Genomic DNA, 27,815 nt, shown 5'->3' with positions numbered 1-27,815 from the left:
TAAAATTTTTACCTAAATTTCAGTCTTTCAAGTGATTTTCCATCTCTGCCTGCAGGTTGAAATATGTTGTACCTATCAATGAATATATTTTATCACTTGAAAATATCTGTTATAAAACTATTATATATATACTTCAGGTGCTTTTCCTTAACCAAAAATATTCTGTGGTAGAAAATTAGAACTTTGGACTTTGGAGAATCTGACCCAGTGGTAAATTCAAATTGTGTTCAGTCAGACTTTGTTTTAAAATATCCCCAAGGACTCTTCTAGGCCCCTATACAGCTTTTGAACCATAACAGGTATTATATACCATGTTACTATACACAGTATAGCACAGTGGGTAATCTCTCACCACCTACTGAGGTTTATATTCCTAAAAAGTTGTTTGGCTAGAGCTGGACCATTAAGATATGGAGATATGGGATAGGGACTTCCCTGGTGGTCCAGTGGTTAAGACTCCACGCTTCCACTGTAGGGGTCGCACAGGTTCGATCACTGGTGGGGGAACTAAGATCCCTCATGCCACGTGGCACAGCCAAAAGAAAAAAAACAGATACGGGATAAATACGATTAAAGACAATGAAAATGGCATAAAATTTATTAACACATTAAGTTCCAGAAAACATCTACTTCCAAAATAAAACTGATTTGGTACTTATATTCTTTGTTTCATTTCCACAAGTCTTAGCAAAATGCTTAAAATCCTGGCCTATCCACAATTACTGAAATCCTTCAAGGATGCAGTTTCCTGGTCTGTCCATGTGCTGAATGAGGGTAAAATATTTTCTTTCTAAACTGCCACATGAACCCTCTCTATATTCCCACATGAACAGGAATCATTTGGTCTTCTGTTAAGGGGAGTGAATTGAGCCACACATTTATAAGAAAAGAGAACACTTAAAACGTGTAGGCGGGGCTTCCCTGGTGGCACAGTGGTTGAGAGTCCGCCTGCCGATGCAGGGGACACAGGTTCGTGCCCCGGTCTGGGAGGATCCCACGTGCCGTGGAGCGGCTGGGCCCGTGAGCCATGGGCGCTGAGCCTGCGCGTCCGGAGCCTGTGCTCCGCAATGGGAGAGGCCACAATAGTGAGAGGCCCGCGTACCGCAAAAAAAAAAAGTGTGGGCAAAAAAGTTCCCAAAACTATAGTCTTCTGGAATTAGAGGTGAGGTAATTAAAGTGTAACGCCAAACAAACACCCGGTTCCAAAAGACATCTTGCCAAAGAAACTTTGCTACCTCTAACTAGTATTATGAAAACACCACCAACCCCCACCCCCACCAAAAAAAAAAAAAAAAATCAAAAGTTACCGCATCAAACACTTTATTGTCCATGAAAAATACTTGAACATCATACTGGAATGTCTAACGCGTAGAGTACTGAGCACCAATTACTAATCAGGAGGGCCTCGTAGGTGCAAAAGGGCAACGAGTAACCCAGAAAAGCAGGTGACCACACACGTAGTAAGCTCTCCATGGATTAAAAATTAAAAGAATTTCACATGCTCTCCAAAGTGTACTTGCCCAGTGTCTGGCACACAGATATTACAATATGACAATTTGCTTCTCTATTTTTGAGCACCCAAGTTTATTATAGGGGATTACACATGCAAATAACAGAATTTGGCCCCAAGTACAGTCAAGGGAGAACACTTATCAGCCACCAAATGTGCTGATCTCACACTGAAAAAGGTTGAAAAACACAGCAAGTGTGATCTGAACACAAGGATAAGACTAGCTCAATTACTGGGTGATGTGGATTTATACGCTACTTATGTAGACTTTTCTTTTTAAACAAAAAGGACAATTCTGAAATAAAAACTGGCGACTTATGCCAAATAACTGCCTGAAAAAAATATGAAATCCTGTTATAATTCAGAAAATAATGCAAACAATTTTAATTTAATCTAGATACAGGTACTTTATTTACAAATATTTAGATTAATAGCATTTTGTTACATCAAATGAAGAGTACAGCAGTCTGAATAACTCCTGTCACAAAAACAATTAAGACCCACTGTAACTAACTTTGGGAAATCAGGGTACTGCACCTAAACAAGCCGCAGTCTTTCGTTTGTGATTGCTACCTTATATCCCAATGGGTGGTTTGTTTGTTTTGTTTTTGTAAATATATACACACACCAGCAGGTCATGGTCCCTGGGCAAGTCCCTTGTGATGCAACAGTGTAAGCAAAATGGATCACTGTTAAGTCTTTAACGGAATACACTGATCTACTCCAGGTATCTTTTTAAAAAGTTAAACAAAGACAGAAAGGTGAGTCCACAAATTAACCAAATCCTATTTTCTGCACATTCCAGTTTTGGCTTTTATTTAACACTGACTATACAATACTCTGGTACTACCACATGTTTACAACCCAGAAAGCTGTATTTTTTACGCTAGTGTCTGTAAATAGGGATTTAAAATGTGTATTTTAAACACAACAGTTGAGCTGAGAGTGCGTTGTATATAATATACTGAGGTTTGCCTATCCTACTTCAAATAACTTCTCAGTTCCCAGCCTGAACCATAAACTCAATTAGAAATCAATCAACAGAAGTAAAGAACTTGGTAAAAGGTAAGTTTGCTTTCTAAAGAAATAAAAGATTATTTCCCTTGCAATACAGTATTCTGTCAGTGGCCAAACCACCTAGTGCAAAGCAATAACTTACTTTGTATCAGCACAAATATTGGAACACCGTTAGAAACACTTTCCCCTTTACAAAACAATTTATGCCAACATGACATAAAATAGCCCCTCATACTAAGAACACAGGGGATATCTTAGATTATTTCACTGTAGTGTTAAAAATGCACAATTTAAAATCCCTTAACAGCAGACCTGCAGTTCTGGCTGTCTGGTTTAGAATCTCACCATTCCAAGAAGATACAGGTATAAAAGCTTAAAATGTGCAATAATAAACCCAGCCTTTTTTCTTTTTCTATATAGTAAGGCAAGAAATGCAGCCTGTAATGCAAAACGTTACAAAAAGAGAAAAGCAGGTTAGCACATTATTGATTGCACAAGAACAGTTAAGAAAATCAGCAGGTAAGCCACAGTGCAAAGATGGAACAGAATCTACTAGTGTTAATCCTCTCACGCCAGGAGCTCCTTCCAGCATAATGTCCCCAAACACTGCCAGCACCAAAGGGTGGAGCCAGTACATCCTGTGAACTGCAGTTGTGTCTATTTCCTTATGTGAAATGGAAGGGAGTAACATAGTCACATATAGGTCATACTGTACAAACTGGTATTTTATACTGTTCCAATGCCAGTAATCAATTTATTTTCTTCATTAAAATAATATACACAGAATGTATTGTTAGTTCGGTTCCTTCAAATTTTATACATATTTACTTTCTGCTAAAGAGAAAAAGATAAAATGGTGTAAAAAAAAAAGGATAAAGCTATTAATTAAGCACAAGAGAAAAGATAAATGGATATTTTCCCTGTGCAAGGCTAAGACAGAAGCAAACCGCCTCAAGAAAAATGCCACCCACACAACAGGGAATTTATCCAACAAAAACAAAAGGCTTTAAAGGACCCCTTCTCTATCATCAGAAGTCATTTCACAGCAATAAACTTATGGGTTATAACAGACATACCTGAACAGTTAAAAATGGGAAGAAAAGCTTAAGATATCATGAAATTAAACCGTACAATGAGACAAAGCCTTGCCAAAAAGAGGGAGGGGTAAAACTCAAGTCCAGCATCAGTGCTCAGTTTAAATCATGTATTGGTGACATACCTATCACGAGGACAATCAAGGGGGGAAAAAAAGTCTAGATTTACCATGCAGAAGAGATTTATTACTCTACTTGCCTTTGATAACCTGATTACATCTAGTTGTTTAGCAGTTTAGTATTGTGTTAAACTGTTTTTACAACAGAGTTGTTTTTTCTTTTTAATTAAACCCAGTAAGATGTACAGAAGACAATGAGGCAGCAAGTAAAAAGTACTGCTTCCAACAGACAGAGGTGAAAGGTCAAATGAGAGCCACGGCAAAGAGGTCACTAGCAGCCACAGCCTTCTCTCTGGGGTTGGGGTTCACTGGTTAGCCGGCCTCCCTGTGGGGCTGAAGGTTTGTGTTGTACACCAGACTCGGCAGCATTCAGATCCAAGCTTCCATCCTGAATGTTCTGATAGATTTTCTTGGCAGCCTCAAGGAAAGCATCTTCTACGTTCTCTCCCCTAAGAGGCAATCGACAACTTTACTGGCGAACCACAGCTTTCTATGACAGACAGGACATTATACACTGACCTTTTGCTAACCTTTAGTCAACTGGCATGATGTCTTCAACTCAGCCAGTATCATCTAATAAGGGACTACCAGAAGACTGAGCTAAGAGAACAACATGGGAAGATATTTTCTGTGGAAAGCATATAAACAATACTAACAGCTCTTTCTACAAACCCTATTTGAAACTATGTGCTCTAATCATTAAAATGCTGTATATTAATATATAACAATAATTAAGACAGGCCATTACAGTGGGTATTTCAAATAGAAATGAAGTCATCTCCAAACACATGCAGAACAGTATTCCAGGATTTGTATGGTCTGATTAGCCAAGCATGAACTGTACTGTTCTTATCATGCTTAGCCATGTTCACACTTGAGTTCATCTCTGTTAGGACTAACAGTACAGATGAGGCTAAACAAAAAGGCGCTAGCTTCTCACCACTGCAAGGAATTTTTGGCTTAATAAATGAAGAACTATGACAGCAGTCCTGGGGTTCAATAATGAACATGGAATAACAATTAGAAAATGTTAATTATGCTTCTGATTATTCTTAGACATTGAATATTTCCTTAAGTCATGCTTTTTACTATAAGAAGCAGCATTAAATCAACAGGTTGACCAACCTTGAGTCCAAGATGCCAAATTCAACCTTGGTTGTAAAAGTCAAACACTTCTGAAATGTTAACACAATTTCATTTATTAACCTGGCTTACCAACGGGTATAAGCAAGGTATAATATGTTAGGGAAAGTAACAAAAAACATTATTTTGAAAAGTGAAACAGGAAGCAAAGGGATGTTTGCTGACTGTTTTCCCTGCCATAAGCATTACACATTTATATATTATACATTACATGTATATACATTATACATTTTTAAATATATGGTTCTACTTTGAGAAATTTGAATGTAATTAAAAATGATCTACTAACTTTAGCCATACTTACGTTTTTGCACTTGCTTCAAGGAACAATAAGCCTAAAAATAAAATTCAGACTATGAAGGATATTTCGAATTAACTTTCACAAGGACACTCTCTTCAGTAACATCTGAATAAAAGTTTCCCAACAGCTTTCAGTACTCCTTCTATAGTATTTTATGAAAGACTATATGAGTTTGAGATGGAGGGAATCTTTACATTTGTCATTAAATAACTCTACTGCCCTCAAATAGAAACACATTTTGTTATTTCCTCATTCTTAGATTTGAGCAGTTTGAATTTTTAAAAAACTGTCAAATAATCTGCATTGTCAAAATCCCACCTATCCCTAGAAATTCTCCCATGTGTGACCCAAAAAAGCCATTAAAAGTCTTAAAAGAAACCCACCATTTTCTTCAGCAAACTGTTTGGCTTCTTCATATGTAACATCTCTCTGTGCCTCCAAATCTGCTTTATTTCCTATGAGAATTATTACCTAGTTTGTGACCAAAAGAAAGACATCTTAAAACAAAAGAAACCATTTAAATCAAACATGAAAATTCTGAAATCTAAAAATCTTGAAGAAAAAACAAGTGGGTCTAAAAAGGAAACGAAATACTAGCAATTATCCATCAGACAGAACTACAGAATCATGAAGGTATTAGTATGAAGAGGGATGTCAGCAATTACCTAGGCCAGGGGTTGACAAACTTTCTGTGAAAGGCAAAAAGTATATATTTCAGGTTTGTGGTCGCTTTGCATATACTTCTTTCTTGACTTTTTTTAAAACAACCCTATAAACACGTAAAAACCAGTCTCAGCTCTCAAGCCATTTAAAAACAAAACAGTCCTGTTTTGTTTTTGTGTGCCTGAAACACATCTGGTCTAGGCCAAAGATTATGATTTATCTGAGTAAGACTACTAAGGGTCCATGGACAAGCTCCAGGGTATCTGTGAATATACTGAAATTAAGCACAAAATGCTGTAAACAAGGACATTCCCTGGAAGAGAAGGTTTGTGGCTTTCATCAGATTTTCAAAAGTTCCTGGGACCCTCAAAAAACTTTACAACTACCAGTTCAACTTCTCAGGCTACAAGTAAGGAAATTAATACTCAAATAAGGACTTGTCAAAGGTCAGTCAGTCAGTGGTAGGCGGACATTAGAAGTCAGGTAGAAAACCCAAACTGTGACCATCAAATACTGTCCTCCCCTACACTATCCCTAGGCTGGAATAAGTTTGTAGCAACTGATAACAAATGACTGTGTATCCATGATAGAGGACATTGGGGGTGGGAGGACGTATATGCAGTGGGTTCAAATTCAAGGCAAAATATTATACACCTATACCCACTCTGGAGTCATTTATACCAGTGAAGTTAGGCTGAAGTTAAAGGCTGCTCTGAAAAGCTCTAAGAAAAACGTGTGCAGCCTTGGGAAACAGGGCTTCAGCCTTTACTGGAATGAGCTGAGGGATAAACTGTCTCTACCAATGTATTTTTTGACACCAACTGGCAACTCCCCCCATCCTCGCTTTTCCCCTTCAGAACAGATGTGGTAATCCAGATACAGATACTTCAGAAATGGACGGTTTCAACTAAAAGGGATTTCCACCATTAACTTTTTTTCACGTGAAATTTCAGGCCCTGGCCGTCCTACTTTCAAAAAATGCTGTCCATGAAGTATAGCCATTTTGACCCGAATGTAAACCTTCAGCAAGTGAGCATTCTTCAATCAGTGTGGACAAGCGCCCACTGAGGAGAGAAAGAAGTTTTCATATATAGTCCACTAGTCTTCTAAAGAATAAGGCAATAACACTTAAAGGAAATCAATTTTTCAAAAAATATCAAAGTTGCTCAAGTCACGATGGCTTAGTTAGTACAGGGCCGTTACAACACAGGTGCTCAAAGCAAGAAATGTTTGCTTAATGGAAACACTGCCTGCTCTCCATTCCTTAAGAATTTCCAAAATGCTTCTCATCATGATGAAAGGGGAGGCATAAAGTGGCATGCTAACAAGACAGAGGTACAAAATATACCACCAACAAAATGAGGAAGTATTTAACTTCCACACAGAAATCAAAGGCAACGTTACAGAAAATGTAACATTTGCACTGGACCTTAAAGAGATTTTCTTTTTTCTAAAGATTTTAAGAGGCATAAATGAGGCAGGAAGGACACGGCTAATTTTTTTATTACACTCCTCTAAGGACCCTGTACAATAAGTTGTTTCCTTGCTGTTTTTAATATTTTACCAATACCTGAACATAACTATAGAACCACAAAAGCTTACACAAGAGTAGAGGGGTCCTATATACCCTTCACCAAGCTTCCCCAATAGTAGCATCTTACATACTTACTGTACACTCTCAAAACGAGGAAAACTGACATTGGTATAATCTAGAGTCCTTATTCAGATTTCACCAGTTTTACAGGTTCTGGAGTGTGTATAGTTCTATGCAATTTTATTGCAGGTATAGATTTGTGTCATCACCATCAGGATACAGAACTGTTCCATCACTTCAAAGAAACTGCTTTGTGCTGCCCTCTTTATAGTCAACTCACACTAACACCTTTCACCCCCATCGCTAACCCCTGACAACCATAAATCTGTTCTCCATCTCAATAATTTTGTCTTTTTGAGAATGTTTTATATAAATGGAATCATACAGTATGTCATCTTTTGAGACTGACTTTTTTCCATTCAGCACAATGCCCGAGATCTATCTAATGTGCTGCATTTATCTACAGTTCATTCCTTTGTATGGCTGGGGAGTATTCCATAGTATGGACGTACCAGATTGTTTCACCATTTACGTGCTGATGGCCATCTAGGTTGTTTTCCAGTTTTGGTTATTGCAAATAAAGCTGCTGATGAACATTCATCTATAGATTTGTATGTATACCTACAGAGGGTTTAATGTGATAATGGAAAGTTCCAGACACAGTCCCTGGCATAACAGGCAAACCATGTTAACTGACTATCAATATAATTAAATTGCTGTTCCCTGATGAAAGCCAATCTTACCACTGATTACATACTTACTAAACCAGGCCACTGCCAGGTGCTGGGGTACAAAGCTAGGTGAGACACAGGCCTTACTCTCAAAAAGCTCAGAGTCTGTCACAGATCTGTGCTTTTCCTCACTTGTTCCTGGAATACCCTCAACAGAATCTACTGAAACCTTTTTACCCTTCAAGTCCCAGCTCAAACAACACCTCCTCTATAAAGCTGGTTTCTCCAGATGGCACTGCTCATACTGGGTCCTCACCACCACCACCAAGCACTACACCAGTAACTCTATTTCTAACCCATATTCCACTCTGCTTTTCAGTATAGCTATCTGTATACCCACAGGTAATCTCCCTGCTAGATTATAACCTTTTATGGGCTAAGGACCCACATTCATTTTTGTATATTGCAGAGTCTAGCATGGCGGCTATGAAAATCTCCATAAATAAATATCTTCTCAGACTGGCTAATTTTTTAACGCATGCAGAACTCTTTTTATTTTTAATTGAAATTTTATTGAGACTTACATGCAGCTGTAAGAAATACAGAGATTCCCTAGTACATTTTGCCTAGCTTCCTCTAATGGTAACATTTTATGAAACTAATGCAGATTAAAGTGATAGTTTCAGATTTCAGAGTCTCCACTTGACATGAGACTACCCCACTCATAACTTTCTTTTTTTATTAACCACAAACATGAACAAAACCCAAGTATAAGACGTAAAACCTGGCATAATCCATATTTGAAAAAAACGTTTTTTCTTCAATTAATTTCAGAATAAAGATTCTCTCATTCTTAGTACCCAAATACAAAAAAAGCCCACTTAGCAAATGGCTTTCCTTTCTGGGTCAACTTAGATCTTAAGTTTTCTGTATAATAGATGTCATTTAACTTACAGTATTTGGATTGGTGAGATTCCTTGCATCTGTCAACCAGCTGCTTAAGTGATTATATGTACTTCTTCTGCAAAAATTAAAGTTTACATTTGTGACTGCCACAGATGCCATTTCAACAGAAAAAAAGAAACTTCAACAAATATTTTAAATATACACTTTAATCAACAGATCCTAAAGAAGTATTTTTGATTTGACTAGATTGTTACACTAAAGTACAACTGTGGAATGCAAACATATACTTTTCAAAAATCTAGGAAAACCTATTATTTTTAAATAAATAACTCAATAGCCAGCAACTTTGCTAATTACTTACACGTCAGGAGTAAATTTTTTACATTTAAAAGAACATCCATAAACAGACCAATAAGCAAGCAAGGAACAACTTAAAAAAACTGATAGAAAACAATTCTAAACTCAGAGTTTTAAAAATTGGCTTTAAAAAGACATTTAATACATTTGACTGGAAACTGAAATCCCCAGGTATATCAGACAGTGAGTTTATCCTAACTCTGTACTCTTATTAACCAGCAGCTAATTCATTTGGGGATACAGACTGCCTTATTTCTCCATTTTCTCTAACCCAAGAGTTTAAAAACTCATAGGCTCCTTTGCACTAGCCAAGTAGGATCTAAGATAACAAACAAATCCAAATAATTTACAATAATATACAGAGTATATACTATTACTATTAATTAGACTTTACCAAAAAGGTCAAAATTTTAAAAAATTTTGTAGCTTAAAAATATTTCTGACTTCTACAGACTCACAGAACATTAATCTATCTTACTCATTTATCAGGTGAGGAAACAGAAGCCCATAAAGATTTTAATGATTTCAGAGCCGGGTGTAGAACCCTGTACACACACTGTGTCCTTGAAGTGTTTCGAGTTCAGCCTTGTGAATATACTGCATGATCTCCAGCTGCCAGTGCTCATATAAAATGTGATATTCCAAACATTTAATCCTTTCCCAGTGAGAAGTGAAAAGAATTTCTTACTCAGACTCTTTTTTCTGTGCTATATTACATTATACACAAATCACCACATAAATGTCAAAAAAAAGTCACATAAAAACTTTTTTCCCAATGCTTTAAAATTTTCTAAGCAAACAATGGTCAAATATAATTCTTAAAAAGCACAAGGCTTGGGACTTCCCTGGTGGTGCAGTGGTTTTAAGAATCTGCCTGCCAATGCAGGGGACACGGGTTTGAGCCCTGGTCCGGGAAGATCCCACATGCTGCAGAGCAACTAAGCCCGTGGGCCACAACTACTGAGCCCACATGCCACAACTATTGAAGCCCATGTGCCTAGAGCCTGTGCTCCACAACAACAGAAGCCACCGCAATGAGAATCCTGCATGCTGCAACTAAGAGTAGCCCCTGCTTGCTGCAACTAGAGAAAGCCCGTGTGCAGCAACGAACACCCAACGCAGCCAAAAATAAATAAATAAATAAATTTTCTTTTAAAAAGCACAAGCCTTATCACTCTTTAATACTTGTAGTACTAGCATACCTTGCTTTTACCCAACACAGCTATCTTGCTTTGTGCACAAAACCTTATACAACACAAGTCCAAAAATATTTATACTGATTTAGATCAATTTTAAAATGTCAAAGCTGGCAGCAAGGGCTTCCCTGGTGGCGCAGTGGTTGAGAGTCCGCCTGCCAATGCAGGGGACACGGGTTCGTGCCCCGCTTCGGGAGGATCCCACGTGCCGTGGAGTGGCTGGGCCCGTGAGCCATGGCCGCTGGGCCTGCGCGTCCGGAGCCTGTGCTCCGCAATGGGAGAGGCCACAACAGTGCGAGGCCCGCGTACAGGAAAAAAAAAAAAAAAAAAAAAAAAGCTGGCAGCAAGAGTGAATTACAAACTGCCAACACTTTGGTAAACAGAAAAATCTACACATCCTTTGTAAGTAGTATCAAGATCACGTATACTGAATTACTTACATGTACATAACTTCTGCTAATGCTTTTGGTAACTGTCTCATTACTAATTTAAAATTCACCAACATACTTTCAAATCTATAGATATAATATCTCTCTATATATTAACCCAAATATGCATTAACTGGTGTTACTACTGCTAAAAAAAAAAACAAAAAGGTGCTAAAAGATCCCTAAATTTGGTGTGATGTTAGATGTGATGTATCAAACAAACTACCATGATAAACTATGATGTTAATTTAGGCAAGTACCCTGTGACAATCAAGAGTTAATGCTGGGCTTCTCTGGTGGCGCAGTGGTTGAGAGTCCGCCTGCCAATGCAGGGGACACGGGTTCGTGCCTCGGTCCCGGAAGATCCCACATGCCGCAGAGCGGCTAGGCCCATGAGCCATGGCCACTGAGCCTGCGCTCCGCAACGGGAGAGGCCACAACAGTGAGAGGCCCACGTACCGCAAAAAAAAAAAAAAAGAGTTAATGCTAGTGGACTTGCCTGGTGGTGCAGTGGTTAAGAATGTGCCTGCCAATGCAGGGGACATGGGTTCGAGCCCTGGTCTGGGAAGATCCCACAAGCCGCGGAGCAACTAAGCCCGTGCGCCACAACTACTGGGCCTGTGCTCTAGAGCCCGTGAGCCACAACTACTGAGCCCATGTGCTGCAACTACTGAAACCCACACGCCTAGAGCCCGTGCTCTACAACGAGAAGCCACCACAATGAGACACCCGTGCACTGCAACGAAGAGTAGCCCCTGCTCGCCGCAACTAGAGAAAGCCCCCATGCAGCAACGAACACCCAACGCAGCCAAAAATAAATAAATAAATATTTTAAAAGTGTTAATGCTAAGAATAAAAAGTATTACTCTAAAGCAGAGACTTTTAAGTTTGCAAAATGTCAATGATTAATAGAAAAAAAAAGGGAAAAAAATCAGTGTCATAGCTGCCACATCAATGTTGCTATGAAGTATCACTTTACCAAGAAAAAGTACCCATCTAAAACCTGAAGTACTGTTTTTTTTCAGTAACAGTTTTATTGGGATATAACAAACATCACAAAGCTCATCCTGTTAAAGTATACAATGTAGTGGTTTTTAATATATTCACAAATTTGTGGCATGATCATCACTCTAATTCTATAACATTTCATCACTCCTAAAAAGAAACTCTGTACCCACTGGCACTTACTCCTCATCCCCTGGCAATCCACTTTCTGTCTTTATGAAATGGCCTATTCCAGGTATTTCATATAAATGGAATCATACAATATGTGACTGTATGTGTCTGGCTTCTTTCACTTAGTAAAATGTTTTCTAGGTTCATCCACTTTATAGTATGTATCAATGTTTCCTTCCTTTTGATGGCTGAATTATATTCCACTATATGGATATACCACATTTGTTTATCCATTTGTCAGATGATGGGCATTTGGGCTGTTTCCAGCAAAGTACTTTTGATGACTTGAATAGACACAAATTTTCTCGAAAGTAGTTACTATGCTTAAAAGTTATGTTTAAAAGCAAAATATATACACGTATCAAATGATCTTAAACTTATACAATCTTCTACGTTGACTGTATCTCAATAGGCTGGAATTAAAAGAAGAACACACAGAGAAAGCAAAACAAACTACAACACTATAGATAGATACACTTAAGCACACATCACCATATTTAAATTTTATTAATAATGAACGCAGGGCTTCCCTGGTGGCACAGTGGTTAAGAATCCTCCTGCCAACACAGGGGACACAGGTTAGAGCCCTGGTCCAGGAAGATCCCCCGTGCACCACAATTACTGAAGCCCATGCGCCTAGAGCCCATGCTCTGCAAAAAGAGAAGCCACCACGAACAGAAGCCTGCACACCGCAATGAAGAGTAGCCCCTGCTCGCCCCAACTAGAGAAAGTCCACGTGCAGCAACGAAGACCCAACGCAGCCAAAAATAAATAAATAAATAAATTTTAAAAAATTATAATAATGAATGCAGCTTTCAATTATGCGAAGTCTTCAGGAATGCATCCCTCATAAAAGGATGTCTGTACAGATGGCCAGGTTCTTTAACAGTCTTCTCACAAAACTATTTACCAACTGTCTGGCTCTAGTGAAGAGCATTAAGGCTGTTTCACTCTGTTTTGCCCCGACACCACCAAATTCTAGAATTTAGTAAGACTTCAAGCACTATAATTATAATCATCCACTATTTTTATTCTAAGGCAGCATTTTCCAAAGGGTGTTCCTCAATAAAATAACCTTAGAAAACACCAAATTAAACAAACTTAAAGAGTTCCTTTACTACAGAACTTCTCAAGGTCCTATAATATGCTAATGTGACTCTTCAAGAGGAAACAGTATAAATCATTTCCCAAAAGGAAATAAGGTTGAAAGTCTATCACTTGGTCCCACTCACCAATTCCTACCCCCTCAAAAAGTGAGACAAGAGTCACACTGATTTAGACTGGCACTTTGCATTAACATGAAAGGTGATCCAGTTCATTTTCTAGCTTACAGTAGTAGATAAACAGTACAGAGTTTAATGAAGTGGCACAGTATTCCAAAGTCAAACATTTAGGATCCAGTTTCGTTAGTTTCTATCAATTGCTTTGAGTTTCCAGAAACAGAGTTGAAATAAATTTAATCTTGCTACATGAAGTATCATGAGCTATTTCAATCCATTTTAGGACAAAAAAGAATTTAAGTAAATAAACAATAAAATACTTCAGATGCAAGTATGAGAACTTTTTATAATCTACCATGGTGGGTTAGTAAAACTACTTAATTCCTTGCTTGACCTTATTTTGAAAAGGTGTGGGGACTTCCCTGGTGGTACAGTGGTTAAGAATCCGCCTGCCAATGCAGGGGACATGGATTCAATCCCTGGTCCGGGAAGACCCACATGCCGCAGAGCAACTAAGCCCGTGCGCCACAACTACTGAGCCTGCACTCTAGAGCCTGCAAGCCACAACTACTGAAGCCCGCACGCCTAGAGCCCATGCTCTACAAGAAGATAAGCCTCTGCAATGAGAAGCCCACGCAATGCAACGAAGAGCAGCCCCTGCTCGCCGCAACTAGAGAAAGCCTGTGCGTAGCAACAAAGACCCAATGCAGCCAAAAATAAATAACTAGAGGCTGAACAGAGGAACTCCTCAAGATCTGCTTGCTTTCTACTGAAGTGAAAATATGTGGTGTAAAATATTATTTCACCTCAAATAATTCAACTGATACCGCTTTTCAGAACAGTATTCTTTCACTCGCTCCACCGGCATCTCCTGAAGTTTTCCTTCAGTCATACTCACTTTCAGAAAGGGAAATCAACATGTTATATCAAGTATTACACACAGCAATTTAGAGAAAAATCCATAAAACCCAAATAAGCTCATTTACAGACACGCAATTACAAACTACAGAATGCCTAAATCAATAAAAAAAGAAACCGCACTCCTAAAATAGATTTCTTTTTTCAAGGATGAAGGTTGAAAATTATTAATCGCTTACCTAGTGATATCATACACCATAAGTGCTCCCGCAGCTCCTCTGTAGTAGCTTCGTGTGACAGCCCTAAACCTCTCCTGTCCTGCTGTATCCCAAATCTGCAGTTTGATTTTTTGGCCACTAACTTCAATTATTCTTGTACCAAATTCAACACCAATTGTATGAGGACAGTCAGCCATAACTGTTAGGGAGGAAAAGAAATATAACATTCCAACTTGCAGAAGTCTTCAAATTAAGACCAGTGGGAAAATAATCCACTAGTAAATCAAATGACTTACTAATGCTTGTAGGCTATAAACAGACTAAAGCTTGCACTAAAAAAAAAAAAATTAGCAAAAACCCAGAAGTGAGTCACAGAGATGTGACTGGAACAAGGGTCAGCAAACTTCTGTAAAGAACCAAATAATAAGACTTTCCTGGAAGTCCACTGGTTAAGACTCCGTGCTTCCACCGCAGGGGGTGAGGGTTCGATCCCTGGTCGGAGAAGATCCTACATGCCAGGGAAGATCCCGCATGCCGCGCTGTGCGGCCAAAAAAAAAAAAAAAAAAGAACCAAATAATAAATATTTTAAGTTCTGTAGACCAAAAAATCTCTGTCACAAGACTGCATTCTGCTGAAGCACAAGAGCAGCCATAGACAATACGTAAAAAATGGGCATGGTTGCATTCCAAAAAAACTTTATTTCTAAAAACAGCCAGTGACTGGATTTGGCCCACAGGTTACTGTTTGCTGACCTTTGGACTAAAAGAATCTGCTAATGAAAAATAAAGATTTTCATAAACTCTTCATAATACCAACATTATACTATTTAGCCTTCTGACAATTCTTACATATAACAAATCAATCAATGGTTTTAGGACTCTAGTTTTTGGTCAAACAAATATTTATCTTGCAAAATGTTATCAATATCTCAAAGTCACCATGTTTAATATATATTTATAATTACATATTGTCAAGTTATATACGTCTAATCCAACAGAACAATTTTATTAGTCCTTTCCTTATAATTAGGCCACTGAAAACCTAAACCCACTATTATTCTCTTCTATAGTACACACAGACTGCTGGACACTTCATAAAATGTTACATTAAGCCAAAAAATGCCATAGAAATGATTTCAACTACTGGAAACAATTTCAACTATATTTAGCCTATCGGTTACATAAAATACAATGCCCCCTTCCCCTACCACCCAAGATAGAGTAGTACACTTTGAATCTTAATCAACCAGTCAGGAATGTAGAAAGAATTCCACCTTAAATATTTCCAATCTATTATTATTTAGTTATTAGCAAATGATATATGAGCAAATTTCCCCCAATAAGATAATTTCTATAATGGAAAGTCAGAGAACAAAAAAAGATTACTTAAGTTTGACACTGTAATTTTTAAAAATTTTTTATAGTATACATTTTTAAAATTTAAGTTTATATCATCAAGAAAATCTAAACAAGTCAATCAAGTTATTTATGGCATAAAAAGCCAACACTCTATACATACAGGTATATTTCATTTTGTCTGCACCTATTAAAAAAAAAAAATCACTTCCTAAAGACAAAAGTGCATATATAGGGAAAGGTTATATTTAATTTCATAGAATACACTGAAAATAAGTGTCATGTGACAATAAAGAATTTACTAATGTTTTATCTTACATATTGAACTTACACTTTTTTTCTGTAAATTGATGAAGCAAGCAAGATTTTCCTACTCCCATGTCCCCTGTTTAAAAAAAAAGTTTCAAGTGGTAATTATATTTCTCAATTTTATACTTATAATTTTATACTCTTCAATGATTGCTATACCCCTTCTACCATATCACATCACAAACTTCTGGGGCACTTAAAAAAGTTTTATTTCCATAATTTATAACGAGTTCAAAAGATCCTAAAGGTCAGTTTTCACTGTGATATATAAATTGAATATTCCCAACCTTCACCAGTGACAGAATTTGGTTATGAATTATGTTAATAAATAGACACCAGCTGGCAAAAGCTTTTTAACAGAGAAACATAGTATTTTTTACTTTGAACTATTTCAACTTTTGTTCTTTTCCCTTAACCCATGCAAAAAAGTCAGAAACTCCTAGGAGTGACCAAAAGGGCAGCATATAACAAGTAGAAATAATAAGTTTGGGAAGCTTGATTCACTAGATCCCATCTTATCTCGTATTTCTTGTAGAATTCCACAAAAGAATGTACATCACATGAAAATCATAACAGAAGAGATATCATCTCTAACTGTACTAACAGCAATTTAACCTTTGATGAAGGAAGCATTACAATACAGTCACATAAGCTCAACATTAAACCAAACTGTTCTAATATGAATTAACAGAATAATATGTATACTTTCAACTGTGCTCTTAAAACTGTATCTGGATAAACAGCATTGTCTTAATTTGAGCTAAATCTCAAAACTTATTAAGAGAAAAACCACCATTATATTTTATGTATCTTACACAATTACTCTGAATCTTTATCAACTGTTGGAATCCAGGGGGCTCTGAGAGCTTTCATGATATTTCTGGATGTATCAGCACTCCTACGAAGTTAATCTCATTCCCAGTATTAACAAACTTTCAGGTAGCCCTCAAGAAAAACCAACATCACTTCAAATGTACCCAGCTTTGTACTACAGAAGTACCCAGGGTCACAAAGCAAAAGGTACATCACTGGTACAAAAATAAACCTTATCAAAGGAGCTTTAATTTTGCAGTGAGAAAGAAAATCCTTCACTTCTTCTGGAGTACTACATTAAGTATTAGCATATAAATATTTTGCATTTTAACCTTCTTTGGAGAACAACAGTATAAGTTAAATAAACTTACCAATAATAATATATTTAAAGATGTAAGAGTAGTTGTATGGTGCAGTTGCCATTGTGGCACTAAAAACAAAGAAAACTGTGTTACTTCAGAAAAAAAGTATACACAAGTCACCCAAGCTGTGTATCCTTTAAAGATATATAAAATAAAGCACAGTGATTATAAACAAAATGTTGGTTACAATATCAGAGCAAAACTACATTTTCCAAAATGATCAAGTGCACAAATTCACTTAGATGAACATGCTTTAACATTCTCATGTATTATCCCCAGAAATATAAGAACATATATAAAAACAATTCCAATATTTCACTTTAGGAAATACCCAATAAGAAATGCTACTCTGAAAATTTTCAAACAAGAAAATCTTTATAAATTTAAGTTAAACAGTATCATCATTATAAATAATCCTCCTCCCCTATTAAGGTCCCCATCCCTGTTAACTGATCAAGTGAATACTGATGACCTATTTGTTTGGAACTCTTTGATTTTACAACAGAATGTTATAAAAAGTAACCACCAACTTATAAACACAAAATAACCTTTTTACTCTACCTGAAATTATCAATTAGCATAGCATCCAAAGAAAGAGTAATCATATTATTTCTAAACCAAATAAATATCAGAATTAGAACCACATGAATCTGTTGTTCTTATAGATTTTTTTAAAAAAGTCAATTATTGACAATTTCATATAGCTCAACCTAATATAGGATTTGAAGATTAACAATATACCAAATGCCTGCTATATATTATTCTAGGAGCTAAGAGAAATAATAGCATATTGTGGTTCTAAAATTTGAAAGTTTGTTTATTAGAAGGTATTCTTAAAGATCACAGCCCATTTCTTACCCTCAGAGAAGACTTAACCTAAAGAATTCTAATTTCTCTTTTTTTTTTTTTTTTTTGGGCGATACGCGGGCCTCTCACCAATGGGGCCCCTCCCATCACGGAGCACAGGCTCCGGACGCGCAGGGCCAGCAGCCATGGCCCACGGGCCCAGCCACCCCGTGGCATGTGGGATCCTCCCTGACAGGGGCACGAACCTGTGTCCCCTGCATCGGAAGGCGGACTCCAAACCACTGTGCCACCAGGGAAGCCCCTCTTCTACTTTTAATAACTTAAAAAAAACCTCTCCAATTTATTCAAACAAATGCCTTGAATGTGTCAGACACTGTGCTAGGTGCTAGAGAAATAAGAGGTGAATTTTAATGCTGGTAATAACTTACAATAAATTTTATTCCCCAATAAAATTGAAAGAAAAAAATTTATTCTCAAAGCAGTTTTCAGGGAATTCCCTGGTGGTCCAGTGGTTAGGACTGCACGCTTTCACTGCCAAGGGTCGGGATTCGATCCGTGGTTGGGGAACTTAGATCCCACAAGCCACACGGTGTAGCCAAAAAGCTTAAGATAAAAATTCTTTATAAATATGAAGGTTTAACCCTATTTTTTAAAAAATTTATTTCCAGTATTTTTTTAACCTGGATTTTACTGTTTTGGCCAACTGTGGCATACACAAGCCAGACATTTAGTATGATTGGGGAAACTCATTTACTGAAATTAACACCTTACTGTAAGTCATATTTTAAATAAAATTTCTAAGTAACTAATAAAATTTAACCTGTAGAAAAAGTATATATTTAGAATAAGTGAATTATTGTTACCAGGGAAGAGGAAGTTGTCAATTACAGTAAATTATTAGATAATTTCACACAGTATAGTCTTCCCACTTAGCTGTATGAACTACATTCAACAAAAGTGGGACATGATGTAACACATTTATAATCAGTCACATCACAGAAAACTCCCTTAACCAGTTCCTTCAGGAAAGAGTTTCTAGTTAAAGTAACTCTGATTCTGAACATCATACTAATTTGATTCCCTTTTTCCAGAAACAAGAATGAACTTGGTCCTGAGGCTCAAACTGGTCTGTATTATTTACTACATCTCTGAACCAGATCCTAAAGACAAGGAAAAAAATAATCTCTCACAATAAAAATGATATTTAAAGGTTATTAATTTCTTCTTGGGCTGCATTTCTCTCAGGTTCTTCTCATCCAATTCATTTTTAACTCCTCTTTTAACTTCTTTTTCCCTATTCAAACTTGGGGGAAGGTAACTAGTCACCTTTAAATTACTGTTACTCTCAAGCTCTCCCTCTTCTGATTTTCCTATTTCTTTTCTCTCTTCTAACTGAACATTGTAGCTGTACATACTTTGCTTCCCTTCATTTTATGTTAAAACTATGGCCTCTAACAATCCCAGTTTCTACTTGAAATGCTCTAAAGGTTAATCATGAAATTATAAACCAATTCTAGTTGTACTAATTTATGTACTTGCTAATTATCACACAAGCATTAATTAATTAAATATCTACTGAGACAACTAATTTTGAATTTTTTTTAATTTCTAAGCATTAATTAGTATAAACTATTTCCAAACAGAAGAGAATGATCCCTATTTCAGACTGAATACCAGCACCCTGTCTCCACCTCAGTACACAATTTTCTGGTCAAGTTTCTTAAAAATTAAAATAAAAATCCTAAAAGCAGAGTTAAAGGAGAACTACTAAAATTTACTAATTTCAGTAGATAGGAAAGCAAAAATATCTAGCACTGTAGCCACTAACACAAGTCCTCTTTTTATTATTCTAAGGTAAGATACTAGTTAGGTTTAAATAGACTCCCATAGTTTATTGATAGCATTCACTCAAAACTACGTATTTGCAGTAGAACCATGTTCAAGTGGCACCTTTTAACTATTAATTATGCTTAATACTGCTTTAAGGATTTCTCAACCTCATTTCTTGAACATGAAACATACCAATGTTAAGGTGAGGAATATATTTTTAACTAGCTTTGGAAGGGAGAAAAAAGTTTTTCCCCTGTTACTTAAGTGTGCTTCTGCTTTACTTACTTTGAGAACTCAAAAAGTGAAAAAAAAAAAAAAAAGTGGTATTGGGAGAGCAAGAAATATTGGTCGAGTTCAAACACTCTGAAAACATGAGTCCACTCAACACTACAATATCCACTAATTTTAAAATCTTGGTAATATCCTGTAATTTGTGCACAGCAAATGTGTGATTGGTGTGGTTAAAATGCACCTTCTTACATGTTCTACAAAAATCATTTGAATAAAATTCACATATAAATAAGATCTTCTTTAACACCTTTTTCTTAAAGACAAGAAGCAGACAAGTCATTAAATATGTGATGAACAATCTGTAAACTAATAACAAACACAATTGTTATAGTTACCATTTATTGGGCATTTAACATATGCCAGGCAATGTGCTGAATACTTTACATGCTGCTATTTCATTTAATCCTCACTACTACCTTTATATAAAATGGTGACTATTATCCTCATTTCACAGGTAAGACTCAACAGGTAAGTAATATGCTCACATCATAGAGCTAAGTGGTCAAGTCTATACTGAACCTACAACTGTTCTGACTGCAGAAAACCCTCTCTTAATCACTGTATTATTTGGCCTCCTCCACAGTTGAGATGCACCACAAAACCCGACAGCGGTACTTTGGGACACAAATCTTTCTCAGTTCACTCACTCGGTTCTAACTTAATATTCTGAATAGGCGTTATTAAATAACTACATTCAGAGGATGCACTATGATCAGGATTTGTAGATATGGATAAGTGATAATACTAGTAACAACGATTCATATTATATCTATTTACAAAAAAGTTTCTGAAGGGAACTAACATTTGTTGAGAGTAAACCATGTGAGGATGTGCACTACTTTTTCCTATGTTGTCTTGTATAATTCTTACTCAAGTCTTACAACTCTGCAGAGTCGTTACCATTATGTCCGCGTAAAAACTGAAGGAACTGAGGTTTGGGGAAATTCACTGATTTGGTTGGTTTACAAAGTTAGCAAATAGCAGAGTTGGAACCTGAACCCAAACCTGACTCCAAAGAACATGATTTTCTCTATCTAAAGTAGCTCATTAAAAACATATATATGTAGGTTGATAAAATAAAAGCAAAAAATCAAAATCAGAGAAAGATGGAGGTTAATTAATACTCAAAGTTAAGGTAATAGTTTTACTATCAGTCCATGTAAAATTTAGTCCTAAACTTCCTGGTTGTCAAGAAGAATGTTTACTAAATGCATATTAAACACTAATAATTATTCTGTGGCCCCATTTAAATATTAACTTTGCCTAATGATGCTGTAACAAAGGATTTCTCAACCTCATCTCGTGAACATGAAACACATACCACTGTTAAGGTGAGAAATATATTTAAAATGGGGTATGCTATTGAATGAAACTGCAGCGTGCTTTTTTTCACTTAACAATATCATGGATCTATTTCCAGGCCAACACATATAGATCTAAATGGTTACTAAATGCACATTAAACACTAATCATTGTTGGGCCAAAATAGTATCACATAGTCTCCATATACTGAATCAGACACCTTTCCAAATAAAACTATACATATAAACGACTAGTTTTGAAATGTGCAGATACAGATGTGAAGGTAGGCACTTTCATTTACTCTGCTTGTGGGAATCTGAAGTGTCACAATATTTTGGGGAAGTAATCAGTATATTTTAATATCTTAAAAACAACCCAAATCACCCTTTGGCCAAGAAACCCACTTAGAAGTAGTCTACAGGGCTTCCCTGTTGGTGCAGTGGTTAAGAATCTGCCTGCCAATGCAAGGGACACGGGTTCGAGCCCTGGCCCAGGAAGATCAGACATGCCGCGGAGCAACTAAGCCCATGTGCCACAACTACTGAGCCTGAGCTCTAGAGCCTACAGGCCACAGCTACTGAGCCCACATGCCACAACTACTGAAGCTTGCTCTCCTAGAGTCCGTGCTCCACAAGAGGAGCCACGACAATGAGAAGCCTGAGCATTGCAACAAAGAGTAGCCCCCGCTCACCGCAACTAGAGAAAGCCCGCGCACAGCAACGAAGACCCAACACAGCCAAAAATAAAAATAAATAAATAAATAAATTTATTTTTTAAAAAGTAGTCTACAGAAACAAAAGCATCAGTCCATAATTTACAGGTGCAAGTGCATTTAATGCAGCATTTTTACAGCAAAAAACTGGAAACAATCTACACACTCGTCAACAGGGAAATGACTAAAGTACATCTGTACTATGAAATAATATAAATCTAGTTTCAAAACCATTTAGATATAAGTATTAACCTGGAAATATATCCATGATTTTAAGTGAAAAAGAGCATGCTGCAGAGTTTTATGATAGCACATCCCATTTTTGAACACATACACACTCAATCCTATATATATATATACTATGGAAGGATACACACCAAGCTGTGAAAAATTAATACACAGATTGAGAGAAAAAAAGGGGAAAATTATTAACTTTCTTTATATATCCCTGTGAGGACACTATAAGCATGTACTATATTCATTAGTAATATTCTAAAATATTAAAAGTAGAGGAAAAGAAGACAAATATTTTTTAAGCATTTTTATATATAATTCTAATACAAAACAAGAACAAACAAACAAAAAATCCCAGTCATAATACTTCCAACATTACTTCCACATTTACCAATAATATGGGGAACATCATATGAAGTGACTCGTGATTAGACTCAAAAAACAAACAGGAGAATTCCCTGGCAGTCTAGTGGTTAGGACTCTGTGCTTTCACAGCCGAGAGTCCAGGTTCAATCCCTAGTTCAGGTACTAAGATCCCACAAGCTCTGGGGTGCAGACAAAAAAAAATAAACAAACAAACAAAAAATACTAAACACACAAACAGAAAACACCCCAATAATGGAGGGCATTTTTTCATTTTCTTATGGTTTGACTCCTTGCTGTGTTACCTTATGCACTTGTCTGACTAATCCTTTCACAACTGTTACACAGCTATTTTATTCCACTCTTAGAACATAAGATGTTACTGTGTAATTTTTACGTAACTGATTCAAGACAACACAGGAAAAAAGCTACCCCCGAATAAAAATATTCCAGGTGATTTAAATTCTTATCCTTATTGTTAGAATTAAGTGGTTTTTTTTTTACATGAAGAACACTGTTAAAAACACCTGAGCCAGGATAAACTGCATTTGTGATTCCAATATAAAAAAATTTTTAAATTATCTACTAGGCACAAAGCCTTATGCTAGGCTTTGACAATACAGTAATGAAATTATACAATATAGTAATGAAATACATTACAACACAGTAATGAAATAAAGGGGTCCCTCCCTTCAGGGAACTCAAGAAGAGAAGCATTTTGGTGTGCTTACAAGCCCACTAAAGTGGAATGCTACTTGATTTGTCAGTTAAGTGGACACAGAACTTTGGGAGTTAATCTACTAAACTAATCTAATCAAAATGTATGCTCAATTTCCTTTCCTCAACACTAATGCAACCTCTGAAAATAACCCACTCATTTCTGAGACGCACTTTAAAAATCACCTGACTTTTGACAAGATATTTAAAGTCACACTTTTATATAAATTAATAATGTGATAAGAAAAAAACAGATTTCTCTTGAATCACGAGAAAGACAAAAGTTTCCACCTAATTATGACAGCACGCTGTGAATAGGAAATAAAGTACTTTACTGTTGTACCTCTGTCCACAGAAGGAAAGCACTTAGGAGGAAAACAAAACAAAACTAAAACCCTGCACTTACCGTTAGAGTTAAAAGGATTAGCAATAAGTGAAAAATTTACTGATGAAATGATGTCTGAGATTTCCTTCAAAATAATTTGGTAGATGGAAAAGAATCTAAAAAAGAGTGGATATATGTATATGTATAAATGATTCACTTCGCTGTACAGAGAAAACTAACACAACACTGTAAATCAACTATACCCCAATAAAAATAAAAACAAGAAAAAACAACAACAAAAAATGTAATTTGGTGGAGAGATACAGGTGTATATAGATGAAAGGAGACTGATCACTGATGACACTGGCTGATGGATATATGAAGGCTCAACATACTACTCTACTTTGTATATGTTTAAAATTGTCTAGAAAAAATAGTTTCTTAAAATAATAGTATCTTTGATACCTCTATATGTGCATTGCTGACTCCCGGCATGCCCAGCATTTTTAATCACATAAAAATGTTTCAAGCTTTTTTTAAAAAATGAAACATCTCTCAATAGCTCTAGCTTTAAAATATCTTATTTGCCTTAACCCAAAGTTTCCTCTAATTGTACAATATCTTACTGAGATTATGCAAAGATATTTAAGACTAATAATCAGTTGTAAAAACACTCCACATTCTGTTGCATAGCTGAAGTATGCAACAACTATAAAGTGTAACATGAAATATAAAAAACAAAATCTTTTTAAAATGTAGCTTTAATTCCAAGGAATTTTTTAGGTTATTAATATCTAAAGGTTTTACTTCTTTACAATAACGGCCATTTACTGAGTGACTATTATATGCCAGCTACTTTATAAGCAATCTCTAATTCTAAAAACTAACTCATTTTACAGATAAGGAAACCAGCTCAGAGAGGAGATATACCAATGGTCATATACTACTAAAGGGAAAGCTAAGATTAAGGCCCAGGTCTAACTCTACAGCTCTCTAAAGCCATGCTCCTCTCAATCAACAAATACTAAACACCCACTACATGCTTGGCACTGTTAGAGACAACGGGGCACTTACCATATTCCAAGCAATATGCTAAGGGTTTTAAACCCCATTTAATCTTCACAACAACTCTAAATTGTACGTAGTTATCCCGTGAACAGATAAGGACACTTAGTCTGAGAAGTTAAGTGACTTGCTTAACGTCACTTAACTAGGAAGTGGCAATAGGGGCGTGGGAACCCTCCAAACTCCTAACCACTACATGTCTCAAAGGCATGACCAAGTAAATGGGTGTAAGCAGAAATCTGAAGAAACATTTGGGGAAGTCTTGGGGGGTGGGCGAGTGGGAGCTGGGTTATCACAAGGTCACATTTGTCCTCAATAACCACCCCTAAATAAAAGGCAGTTGTGACAGTAATGGAACCGAGCAGTAAACTTTGCAAGAGTCCAAATCTGGACACTGACACTTGCTGTGGGACCACCAGGAAAGCATTTGCTCTCTGCGAAACCCAGCTTCTCCTTCAAATATAAAATGGAAATCTTGCCATCTCTCCTCTGGGGTGGTGAAAATGAGGACTGGCAGTGTAGTGGCCCACACGACAGACTCTGGGTTCTAAAGGAGTAATCAGCTGTTACCCAAATGCAAACATAGCAAAAAAGGAATTAAGCCGTAGCTACATTTTAAATGGTCCTGTGTGTAACCCTGGCCTAACCTGAGTTTGCCTATACCATCATTAACCAGCCACATCACACCTTCAAGCCTCAGTTTCCTCACTTGGGAGATGGAGACACTTATCCCCCAGGGCCCCGTGAAGCAAGATAAACCTGTTGGAAGACACCTAAATCCGGGTCTGGCACACGGTAAAGTGCAAACCACCAAAACACGCTTCTTCCGCCTTCTTTTCTTAAATTCTAGAAAAGCCAAAACTTTTTGTCTTCGTTATTTCTAGATGCTAGCTAGCATCGGGGTCTTAGAGGATGTCACAGACCTTACAGGGCTTCACCCAAACCAGAACCTCGGACGCCCAGACCCCTGCCCAGCCCGAGTCCAAGAGAGCCTACCCACATCGACAAAGACGTCGCAGACGGTCCAAGAGGCCAGCGGGGCTGCGGGCTGCTGCCTTTTGTGCTCGGGGCCGGACGCGGCCTATGGGCCGGGGAACGCCACGTCCGGGGCTCGTGAGCTGCAGAGCGGCGCGGCCCGCGTGGACAAACCCGGCGGGGGAGGTCGGCGGCCGCCGAGAGTGGCGGCAAGGAGACGGGGCCCGCGGGAGGCGCGAGTCGGCCCAGGCCGGCTGAGGAGGCGGGGAAGGCGAGGCCGAACACACCCTTGCCCACGCCGCGCCCCGGAGCCCTCGACTGGGCAGGGAGGACCGGAGCTTCGGCGGGCGCCGCGTGGGGACACCCTCGCCCCCGCATGGACTCCTGTCAGGCCGCCGCGGCGCCCACCGCCGACCCCGGGCTCGCCGCGGCCTGACACGGCCCACCCTGCAACGCCCCTCGCCCGCGCCCCGGGCCCGCCGTCGTCCCCACCCCCGGCCCGGGGAGAGCCCGGCGAGGAAGCCCCGGCCCCCCGGACACTGCGGAAGGCCTGGGTTACCTGGGGGGTTGCTGGTGGCTGGGCAGCTTTCCGGGAGTGAGGGGGGCGTCAGGACGAGGAAGAGGAGGGCGGGCGCAGCAGGAGAGGGGCGGGGGCGGTCGGCCGAGGCGCCGGCAAGCAGCGGGCAGGCCGAGAGGCTGCAGACGCACTGGCGGCAGTGGCGGTGGCAGCGGCGACGTTCCTGCAGCTCCCTCAGGGTCTTCCTCGGGCACGTCCAAGATGGCGGCGCTCCCTGCACAGGGTTTCCTGTCACCCTCGCAATGGGCCGGACCACAAAAGAAGGGGGGAGGAGGATGCGCACGCAGCTGGAGAAGCCCGGAAGAGTGTGGCCGTGGCCCGGCCTGCTGGCCACGCCCCTTCCTCAGTCCTCCCCTCTGGACTCGTCGCAACGCTGCCGAACCCGCCCCTCTGGTCCTCGCGCCCGAAGGGGCGGAGGAAAGCGCTTTTGCGCAAGCGCAGTCGCGCGTCCTCGCCGCCTGTGGGAAGTTACTGCGCAGGTTTCCGTAGGACCTGCTGAGGTACGTCTGGGTTCTGCAGCGCTAGGGTTGTAACTATGGGGACTTTTTACTATTTTTAATGCTAGCAGCTACCACTTACTGGAGGCTTACCTTACACCGACCACTGTGCAAAGCACACATTTACTGAATTCATTCAACATGTATGTATCAAGCGATTCGTACCTAACGGTGAACACGGCACCTAGGTCCCTGTCCAACAACCTCAGGAGGTACATATCTCCATTTTATTGATGGTGAAACTGAGGCTCAGATTGATCAAGTCACTTGTCCAAAATCATGCAGCTAGGAAGTGGCACTTTCTGCCCTATGTTTCACCTCTGTCCCTTACAACCTCCCTTTGGGGGGTGACTTTGATGGGAGGAGAGAAATTGTGACATTTTTCAGAATCTGGCCACCACTTAGCACCCTCTTCCAACTTAGTCTGCTATATCACCTCCCCAGAAAGTTTAGCGCACCCCGGTACAAGGCCGCATTCTGACTTTCATGGCCCCGGGCACTTTTGCTTTGCGCTTGTGGATATATAATATATGTATTTATGTAGTAGATAATATTTATTTAATATATATTTCATATTTTACAAATGCATTAATATACAGATAAATATATTAATGTTATATAGCAAGTCATTTTCTTCAATCTAAAAGTCCATTTTTCTCTTCTGATTTTGAACTTAAACATTTTTATAGACCCTTAAAAGTATTGTGGACCCTAGGCACTGTGCCTGCTGTACCTAATGGATAAGACAGCCCTGCCTCAATCCACCAAAATGAAGTTCAAGCCTGCTTTTAGCATTCAAGACCTTTCAT

The 27,815-nt window shown here is 38.3% G+C and overlaps 1 protein-coding gene across 5 annotated transcripts; it reads right to left on the bottom strand.

Moving 5' to 3' along the window:
• Positions 1–13: 13 nt before the first annotated feature.
• On the bottom strand, positions 14–26,752 carry RAB14 (RAB14, member RAS oncogene family). 5 transcript variants are annotated; one of them, XM_082843505.1, is made up of 9 exons: positions 25,689–25,941; positions 23,974–24,069; positions 17,321–17,379; positions 16,159–16,212; positions 14,493–14,670; positions 9,067–9,133; positions 5,568–5,655; positions 5,188–5,218; positions 15–4,189 (listed from the first exon to the last, which is right to left on the bottom strand). In XM_082843505.1, exons 3-9 carry the CDS (start codon positions 17,370–17,372, stop codon positions 4,012–4,014), a joined length of 648 nt encoding a protein of 215 aa, XP_082699631.1. In that variant the 5' UTR covers positions 17,373–17,379; positions 23,974–24,069; positions 25,689–25,941; the 3' UTR covers positions 15–4,011. The 5 variants fall into 5 exon arrangements, with proteins under 5 accessions (XP_082699627.1, XP_082699631.1, XP_082699630.1 ...); XM_082843501.1 differs by lacking the exons at positions 23,974–24,069; positions 25,689–25,941 and adding an exon at positions 25,958–26,332 and having other exon boundaries at positions 14–4,189; XM_082843504.1 differs by lacking the exon at positions 25,689–25,941 and adding an exon at positions 26,492–26,752 and having other exon boundaries at positions 17,321–24,068.
• Positions 26,753–27,815: the final 1,063 nt, after the last annotated feature.

Source organism: Leucopleurus acutus (genome assembly GCF_964270905.1).
Source record: "Leucopleurus acutus genome assembly, chromosome: 7".
NCBI classification, from domain to species: domain Eukaryota; kingdom Metazoa; phylum Chordata; class Mammalia; order Artiodactyla; family Delphinidae; genus Leucopleurus; species Leucopleurus acutus.
This window is presented reverse-complemented; position numbering and strand designations above follow the sequence as displayed.